The sequence below is a fragment of the Fukomys damarensis genome, unplaced genomic scaffold, assembly GCF_012274545.1.
Source record: "Fukomys damarensis isolate Sample0158 unplaced genomic scaffold, DMR_v1.0_HiC HiC_scaffold_11, whole genome shotgun sequence".
In the NCBI taxonomy this organism is placed as follows: Eukaryota; Metazoa; Chordata; class Mammalia; order Rodentia; family Bathyergidae; genus Fukomys; species Fukomys damarensis.
In genome coordinates, this window is record NW_022900923.1 from 41,707,967 (window position 1) to 41,718,106 (window position 10,140).

At 44.2% G+C, this 10,140-nt stretch overlaps 1 protein-coding gene across 2 annotated transcripts in view; it reads right to left on the reverse strand.

The window, feature by feature from the left end:
- Nucleotides 1–375: 375 nt before the first annotated feature.
- The window catches only part of Rabif (RAB interacting factor), a 10,371-nt gene continuing 606 nt past the window's right edge, over nucleotides 376–10,140 (reverse strand). The window contains exon 2 of one of the 2 annotated variants that reach the window (XM_010645065.3): nucleotides 376–2,034. In XM_010645065.3, the coding sequence (XP_010643367.1) occupies nucleotides 1,852–2,034 (183 nt within the window). In that variant the 3' untranslated portion in view covers nucleotides 376–1,851. Of the gene's footprint in view, nucleotides 2,078–10,140 lie in introns of both variants that reach the window. The other variant, XM_033762173.1, reaches the window with a different exon arrangement.

Genomic DNA, 10,140 nt, shown 5'->3' on the forward strand with positions numbered 1-10,140 from the left:
GTGGTTCCGCCGCCTGCCTTGCAAGTGAAAGGTCCCAAGTTCAATCACTGATACCCAAAACAAAATAAAAATTACAGTACCTGATGTAATGTGATACCAGTAACAGTGTACATGGAGGGACAGCTACTGACCTGGGAAATTGTTCACTCTATTTTCTTTAAAAGAGCAAGTTATAAAACAATAATGCATGATCTTATATCTATTTAAAAAACTGTACGTTTATACATATAGAAAAACGTCAAGAAGGCTATCTATGATATTGCCATTAGCAATTTTTGGACAGTTGAGGTGTGAGTTAAACACTAATTTATGAAAACTTTGTTGTTGTTTTCAGGCAAGGTTGGGGCCAGGGATGCAGCTCAGCAGTGCCACACCTGCCTGAGGCAGTGTCTCGTTATGTAGTTCAGGCTGGCCCTGGACTCACTATATAGCCCAAGCTGGCTAAACAATAACTTTACACCTATTTTTAATGTACCCTCTACAAACATATACTATTTCTGTGATTAAAACAAAAGAAAGCAAGTTAAAGCTTAATTTAAGAAAATTCTTAGCTTAGATTTTGGCTTGTGATGTCAGGGTCCATCTGCCCCTAGAGGCATCTACTTGGGTCAGAAGGAGCTGACCCAGTGGGTAAGTCTCAGTTGTTTTTCCACAAATACCATAATAATGTGCACTTTAAGCGCTTGTCCCGAAAACACAGTTCTCTTCCTTTCTGCTGGAGCTCATTCAGGCTCTGACTAGGGAAGGAAGCCAGCTTTCTCGCAGGTAGGTTGGCTGCAAAGCTGTGCCCAAGGTTGCATGTTAGCTGGGGGAGCCCACAAGAAATTCTGGAATGAAGGAAGGAAGCAGCACCCAGAAAACAAATGCAAAGGAAGGGACGTGGAAGGGCTTCCATTTGGTCCTTACTTCAGTTGTAGGCCCCCAGAGCTACCTGAGGGAGGACACTTGAAGCCTGGTCATACAGGCTGCTTTTAGGACTGAGTCATTTCACACTGGAAATGACAGAATAATTACAAATCATGTTGAGGACTTAAAGTCAGGTAACCTAGAAGTTCAAGCATCATTTCACAAAGGCTCATCCCTTCCACAGCCTGCTCTCTGCTCTGACTTGAAGAGCCCCTGTCACAGCTAGGGCAGAGTTCGGACTGGGACTGACAACCTGGTGCTCAAGGTATAGGCTGCTTGTGGTGAGGGAGTTCATAAAGAGAAACCACATCAAGATTTGAAAGCCAAGAAGGGCCCTATTCATCTTCACAATAAAATTGCCCATCTGATCCCAGGTCTAAGGCTGTCAACCATGGTTTTTATTAGAGATGTATCCAAAGCAACGTCTTCTGATTGGTGGTTTAAATACTCAAGTTTGTGACTGTTTTACAAAGAGTCAATTCCTGTAGATAACTGGGTTAGTCATACAATAAAGTCACTTTCAGATACTTGTATGTTTTCCTCAATGAAAGTGAGAAAGGTGAAGTTTCAACTACCAGCACATGAGACTCTTGTCATGTGTCACTGTGGCCAGAAAGTTGAATAGTGCTCTTTTAGAGCAGAAAAAGGGAAGCACTGGGTCACATGGAGCCTAGGCAGAAGGCCAGTGATGAGAATGTTTGTGGAGGTCTGCAGTGTCCCAGGACTGGGGCAGCGGGAAGTTAGGACAGACTGCAATGCGAAGCGGACTGAGCAGAAGGCATGCGCTGGAAGGAGGCAGGGTTGGCCCTCGATGCGTTCAAGGGCATACGTTGGTGCTCATCATTTATATTATGCAAAACAGAGAAGACAGTGGCACGACATTTACACCAAGACTGATGCCAGTTCTTTAAGAGTTGGGGGTGGAGCTGGTCCCCATCTCCTCAGTTACTCATGAGAAACCCGTTCCAAGGCCACATAGAAACTGTTTTTGTCATCTAGGCAATGCCAGCCAATGGGTCCAATTTCACAGTCTGCGCAGACCAGAAACTTGACGTTGCCCACGTCCTTTGTGAAGCCCACATTCTCAAAGGTGAACATGTCGTTAACCAGCCAGTGGTCCTGGAGGAGATCGCCATCAGGATTGCTGCCATCGGCCAGGGCTGGCTTCTTCCTCATGGACGGAAGGAAAAGCTGCAGTGGAAGAGAACAGGAGGAACACAGCTCGCCTGGCACATAATCACCCCACCCTATTCCCTTACTCTCACACTCCGGAGCAGCTCCCTGGGCTGGAGGGGTGGGGAATCTCATCAGGCTACAGACTCGCACACCCTGAGGCTCTTCTGGCGCCTGTCGGCCGAGAGATATGATGGAAGAGCTCCAGCAGGCGGCTTCCCTGCTGCACTGACCATGGCCTACGAAGCCCAACGTGGTCCTGGTCTGTCCCTGGGCCCTGTGCTTCAGCCACACGGGCCTGGTGGCTTCCTCCACCAGCGTAAGTCTGCTCAGCTCTCAGGTCTTGGCAAGGGCAGCACCTTCTCGGTGTTCAGCTCAAATGTCATGCTCTCAGGATGTAATCTCTGCCCAAACAATACTGTATTTTAAATTTTTTATTATTTAAAAAAATTTTTGTGTGGTGCTAGGGATGGAACCCAGCATGCAACTGCTTTCCCACTGAGCTACATCCAAAGCCCTTGCATTAAAAAAACCCAAAACACAAACCAATAACATAAACCATAAACCATAAACCATACAGACTTAAACAGTCTGATACATCTGGCACATGTACACATAGGTGAAACCATTACCAAAATGAAGATCCAGTAATTAAGGCATTCATCGCTCCTAGAAGTTCCCTTGTGCCCTCTCTACTTTTTTACTTATCTTCTGGAATTTTCTTATCATATATCTCCTTCTGCAAGAGCACCAACACCTGGAAACCAGGGAGCTTACCTTTCTTGTTATATCTCAAGTGCACAGGATAGTAACTGTCATGGAGCAGGAATTCAAATACTTGTGAAAAGAATGAGTGTCGAATATCTGGCTTGAGCTATTCTAATGTTGTTATACAATGGACCTATCTTACAAATAGGAAAATTTAGCTGTAGAACTTGGAATATTATCCCCAGGATCTTGCAACCTCCAGTCTATATGACCTCCCAATCATTAGGAGAAAGCCTTGACTGTACACACACTTTAACTTCCTCCATGTGGTAGCACACACTGTTGGTTGCCTGAGATGCCAACAAGACAGATACAAGCAAAGCTTGGTATCCCCTTGCTTCTGGCTGCTGTCTTATTACTTATTTCCTATCCCACAATATACTCTAATGTAGATCCAAACTCTAATTAAAAAAGTCTGGCACGTGCAATCAGAATAAAAGCAAAACATTAAAATAAAAAAATTAGACTGACATTAGTCTGCAAGAGGCAAATGCTTCAGCAGGGGTGAGGTAAGCCTCTCTCCTGCTGCAGTGTGGCGATCTCCTGGGGCTGCTATTGTGTGATACACTAGAGGTAACCAATCTGACCCTGGGCTCCCCTGGTGTGAAGAACGGAGCCGGAGCCCCGACCTAGAACATTCCTACTCCCCACCTGTTAAGCAGGTAGCTTATTAAAATAGGTACAGTATCTGTTGCTGTGTGACCTGAGAACCTCAAAAAAATATGACCGTCCCCATTCCCGCTACACTGCCATTCCAGTCACTCTGCCTCACCTGATGGTTAAATCCGTCCCTGAAAAACGAAAATAGGCAGAATCTAAGAGAACTGAGAAAATTCAGAAGACCTGGATTCCAGCCATAACTGTAACTTTCTGTTGGCCTCAATTTCCCTCAAAATCATTTCTGGCCTGTCCACTATATTTTAGGTATTGAAGTTACATTTTTTGGGGGGGGGCGGGTTCCGGGGATCGAACTCAGGTTTTTGTGCTTGCAAGGCAGGCGGAAGAACCACTGAGCTAAATCCCTGGCCCTGAAGTTACATCTTAACAGAAGCTGAGCAGAACTTTGGTAACTACTTAAGAAACCTAAGCAAGAATTCAGTGTGTCCACCAAAATGAAGAGAAGGCCCAAGAATAGTAAGCGCTAAGCACCAGCTTTCAGGAAGTCCCCACCAAAGAGCACCAGCCCCCTCCTGTTCCCGAGGGTAGCTCAGAGTGGCCCCCTGCAGTGTCTCCTGTAACACTGCTATCCTCAGGCCCCCCTCATGCCCCAACTGCCTCTACTCCTCAGCATGCTCCTTAGTGTTTAGACCCTGTAAGTCTGACCCACAGGTCTGTACCTCTGTAAGTGTATTTGATCTGTACTTGGACCTCAACTTATTTGTCCCAATGCCAAGATGATTGCTAAGGCCAGCTGACTGGATATGACATTTGGAAAACAATAAGGCTTTCTGGATAACACTACTGGGGTGGATTTTTTTTTTTAATTACCTAATTTGAGGCAGCTGATTCAGATGGGAACTGAAATTACCAGTGAGATCCCCGGCTGGGTTCTCTTTGATTGCAGAACCACAGCTAGCTAGTTAGTGCCCCTAATCCTGGACAGCCACTTCAGAAATAAAACACAAGGCAGTGGGATTCACTTGATGTAACTTCACAGTACCCTTTTATTTATTTATTTATTCTGTTTGTTTGAGACAGGGTCTAACTTTGTAGTGTAGGCTGGCCTCGAACTTAGGATGATCCTCCTGCCTCAGCCTCCCAAGTGCTGGGATTACAGGTATGCACCACCATGCCTGGCCATAGTTCCCTCTTAAAAATAAAACATTTCCTTTCTCATTGTAAAAATACATTCTTGTATAAAACTTGGTAAGCATGATATAATATAGATAAAAATAAAAACTTGTACAACACAGAGTACTTCAGAGTGGATGTGGTGGTTTAATAAACCTTCATAGATTCACTGACAATCTCTCACCAGGTGGAGTCCATTCCCCTCCCCTTGAGTGTGGGTAGGGCACGATGAATGCCTTGAGACCAGGATGCAGCAGAAGGGACAAGCCAGGCTAGAAAGGGGCATGCGACTTTTGCAGTTTCTCCCCCGGCACTTGCTCTGGGGGCGTCAGCCACTGTTAGAGGTCTGGCTGCTCTGCGGTGCTGTGTGGAGACACAGATGCACCCCAAAGCCTGTCTCAGTGGCCAGGTTCTTAAATCTTCCCAGCCCACAGGGAGCTATGCAAGGGAATCAGCCTCTGAGAGGAGCCTCCTGACAGCCAGGACATCCAAGGAGAACTGCTAGCTAGGCCCAGGCAACCCTTTAGTTCCCGAGCAAATCAAACTGCTGTTTCCAGTCACTCTATTTAGGGGTGACTCTGGTAAGGAGCTACGGTTATCTAGAACCATACTACTTCACACAGCTTAGGGGTGTACGCTCCATTTGATTCTTGATTTTATGTGTGTGTGTGTGATGTGGTAAAAGACACCATTCACCATTTGAACCACTTTTAAGTGTACAATTCAGCGGCATTAAGTACTTTCAAGCTGCCATGCTACCACATCTTCTCTATAACTTTTTCATCTTCCCAAACTGAAATTCTGTACACAATAAACTGTTATTTCCCCTTTACTGGGCTGGAAAACGGCAACCACCATTCTACTTTCTGTCCTTATAAATCTATTTCATATTAAGTGGAATTGTGCAGTGTTTGTCCCTATGTGAGTGCCTTATTTCACTTAATGTCCTGATTTTTTCAAATAGAAGTTTTACTGAGATAACTGCAGTTTCACTCATAGCTGTAAGAACAATGCAGCAATCCCATGCACTGTTCTTCTACCCAGTTTTCTCCAAAGACAGTGCTGTATGAAGCTGTGGTACAACATTACAGCCAGGACATAAACACCGATGTGACCCTCGGATCTATTCAGACTTCCCCAGTTCACTTCTGTGCAAGTGCTTTTAGTTTTATGTAATTTTATCACATAGAAGTTTGTGTACCGTCAGTAAAGGGTATGAATTATTCCATCAGCACAAAGACCCCTTACATTCCCCTCTTACAACCATGCCCCTAGATGCCCTCATTCTTCTCCCCTGACAACCACTAATCTACTTTCCATTTCTAAAATTTTTCATTTCACAAATGTGTAGAAGTAAGATAATAAAGTGTGTAATCTTTTAAAAGTGGCTTTTTGTTTTTTCAATCCGCATAATTTCCTGGAGATTCATGCAAGCTGTGTGTATCAATAGTTCGTTCCATTTTTATTGGTGAGTAGTTCTCCATGTTATGAATGTTTCAACGTTACCTGTTGCAGGACATCTGGGATGAATCCCATCTGGCTATTATGAGTAGTCACTATGTACATTTGTGTACAGATTTCATCTTTTCTAGAAAGAAGACGCCAGAGTTCTGGGTCATCTACTAAGTTTTCTTTTAAAAGAAATTGCCCTGATTAATGCAGTTGGGTTTTTTGCTCTCATAGTCTTATCCCAATACTCTTCTACACTTTCCTCCCCACAAACCAATATTCCACTGACCCCCCAGTAAGAGCAAGCCACGATCTCCCACAATGTCACCTCCCTTCACCAACATCTGCAAATCCTGTGGCGGTTCCTGTTTTCATTTGTGGCCAGCACAAAGCTATTGCTGAGGACCCCAGCACAGCCTCCTCAGGGCTGCTGCACTCACTGACAGTCTATGTCTTCAGGGTCTGGAAGCAGAAATGGAAAGTTGTGCTCTCCTTGCTCCCAAACCTCTCCTCCCCCTCACTGTGCTTCTGCCACCTGCTGATGACTCCCAGTCGCGTGAAGAAATTCTGATCACTTTCTGAGCCACACTTGGCTCAGACTCCTCCCCCTCCCCCTCCTTCTTCTTCCTCTTCTTTTTTTGGTACTGGGGATCAAACTTGTGCTTGCGAGGCAGCCGGTAGAACCACTGAGCTAAATCCCTGGCTCCCTGCCTCCTCCATTCCAGTTACCACGGATCGACCTCATCCTCACTGTGCCACTATTTCTGGCCAAATGGAACTCTCCAGTTCTTCGAATCTACCATCGTTGTTCAACAATGTAATAGCACTTTGCTATTCGCCCTCCTCTTCTTGGTTTAATTATAATATCTCCCACCAAAAACTTTAGCTAAGATTATGAGACGTAACAGTTTCCTTAATCCAAAAATCCAATCTGAAGCACCTGACACTTGGAAGCCAACATGATGCCACAAGTGGGGAATTCCGCACCTGACCTCACGTGATGGTTCGCAGTCAAAACATAGGCATACTACAAATACAGCATCAAATTACCTTTGGGCTACATAAAAAGATGCATGTGAGACAAAAGAATCTCAGGCTTAGACTTGGATCTCACCCTCAAGAAATCTCATTATGTATTTGCAAATATTCAGAAATCCAAAAAAATCTGAAATATAAAATACTTTTGATCCTGAACATTTTGGATCAGGACTATTCAACCCACATCAGGCTCAAGAGTAGGAATATGTCACATGTGAAACCAATTCTATGGCTAAAAACACAAGTCACATTCTGCATAGACAGTGGAGTAACTGTCTAACAACTAAACCTCCTGAGCCATTTTACCTGTACTGATCCATCATTTACCTGGACTAATGGCTTTTACTCATTAACTTATCAAAATCCAAATATCTCCTAAATTGTCACCTATCTGTACAGTAGGTACAGGAGGAGGTACAATAAGCAACAAATAGTATAAAAACTTAGTAAGTCAAGTGAAAAGACAGATGAGTGATCTGCAGACTTTATTCCAGTTTCTCAACCTTGAAAGAATTTGCTGAATTCTTTACCTCGGGGGCTGCCTCGGCATTGCAGGACACTATGCAGCATCCTGGCTCCCACCCGCTAGACGCCAGGAGCACCATCCTCAAGTCTGACAACCAAAAATGTCTCCAGACAAGTCTCTCGATTTTTTTTCCTTTGGTGGACAAAAAGATCAAAGAACTATGTACGATGACCACTGAGCTTTTAAATCATCTCAAAGGTGGGACTGGCAGAGTCTGGTTCTCAAATCTTTCCCATTTGGAGACTGCATTAGGCTGCTTTCCTAGGCTGAGAGAGAAGGCTCTGGGCCACCTCTAAGGAGGTTTCCTAACATCTCACATTTCTGCAGGGTTGTTTAATGGCTGGCAGCATCTCATTAACACCCAGAGATGAGTAATAGCCCTGCTATAATCCCTCCATGGTAGCTTCTTGCCAACATTTCAAGTTTAACAAAAGTTACTATAAACTTTTATAGGATTTCAGTTAAGGAGTTTGGTTTCCTTCAAATTGCAAATTATTCTCTGTAAGGGTAGGGACTTTTAAAAAATTTTTCTTCCAAGTATAGGGCACATAGCAGGTGGAGGAACAGGATGTTTCCAACAGTGCTTTTCAAGAATAGGAGCTCAGTGGTGCAGGCCTGTAATCCCAGTACTTGGGAGGCTGAGGCATGAGCATCACTTCTAGTTGAAATCCATCATGAACTACACAAGGAGACTCTGTCTCAAAAACAAACAAATATTCGACCCCCAGTATGGAAAAAAAAATGCCAGGGAGCTGGGGATTTAGCTCAGTGATTCCATCACCTGCCTCGCAAGCACAAGGACCACAGTTTGATCGCCGGTACCTAAAAAAAAAATGCTGGGAATGTAGTTCAGGGTCCCTGCGCCTGCCTGGTGAGCTAAAGGTCTGAGTTCGATACCCTTCCCCAGTGGAAACAACAATGACAAAGGAACAAACCAGGAAATTTCTAGAAACACTGAAGTCGAGGTAAAAGAAAACCAGAGCAAACAAACAAAAACGGTTAAAAGAAAAAAAACCTTTTTGTCTTTTTCAAAGGGAAAAAAGTAAAACATAAGAAACAACTCCTAGGGGCTGGGGATTTAGCTCAACGGTGTCGCTGCTTGCCTCCTAAGCACAAGGTTCTGAGTTCAAACCCTGGTACAAAAAAAAGGAAAAAATAGGAAAAGATAGGTGATATAGATAATTCTATTTGCTCTCAAACTTTTGGCAAAATCAATTTCTTATAAAATATATCAAACAAGGGGTAAGAATTTAAAAATAAACTATAAATGCCATTAAGGAACGTTTTAATCTCACCAGTTAATAAATGCACATACTTTTTCTATGGGAAAAGACTACACAAACTATGTCATGTATTATATAGCAGGTACAGTACTACGTGCTTTCACACAAATCCAGCCACATACATTTCATCTTTAATTTTCAGAACAAGCAACCTGAAACTCAGGGAGTCAAGCACCTCTTCCAATGTTAAAGAATGAAAAGGTCATGATTCAATTCCATGTGTGTTTCAATTCGGAGAACCCGTGTTTTTCTACTTCTCCATGACGCCACTTGGTCAACAGAGAACTTTACCCCCATCCTTGGAAGCTTTACCAAAGAAGGGGAAGGGAGAGGGCTTCAGCTTTCTCTAGACTGAAAGTCACCACTACCCTATGGAACAACGAAGTAATCTCCCTCCCTTCCTTTATGAAAAGGGCTCTGTTTTTGGAGAAATAGGTCCTTTTTGCTCCTATATCGGATATTGTATTTCACCAGCTGTTCAACCACAGTAAATAATAATGGCCATTTTTACAGATCATTTTAAGTGAAAGAAGGTGTACCTGGTTGAACCGAGATTACACTTTGCACTACGGGTTACCCTCCACCTTTATCGAGGGTACAGGGATGGAACTCAGGACTTTGTGCTTGCGAGATAGGCGGGGGAACCATTGAGCTAAATCCCCAGCTCCGGGTTACGCTTTAATAAAAAGTTTACCAAAGTGAAATTTTGTTTCAACCTTCTCTAGAGTGATAGGAATACGAAGGGTATTTAAAAAGTCCTAACCTGAAGGCAAAAATCAATTTTCCTGGGCCGCTGACTTAGCTCAGTGGTGGCGCCGTCTGTCTCACAAGCGCAAGGTCCCAAGTTGGATCCCTGGTTCCAAAAAAAAAAAAAAAAAAAAAAATTAATCTGCCTTTGAAATTTATTTCCGGGGCTCCAAATATCTATCGAATTTGAACTACAATTCGTCTTAGAAACTCTAGCTTGCAGTGCCTCGGCAAAGCGTGCACCTAGAGTTACTCTACCTGTCCGGAACGCCAAAGATGTGTGCGAAGCAGAGAGGTGACTGGCAGAAAGGAGGCTGAGGACGGCCCGGTCGGTGGGGGCCGAAGTGGGGCAGGAATGAAGCTGCACTCGGGCGCCCCAGGGTGACACGGAGAGGCGGCGGGGACGCCCCTGTCGGCCCAGCGGATCGGCCAGAGCCGCACAGGGCGCGCTCTCGTAAG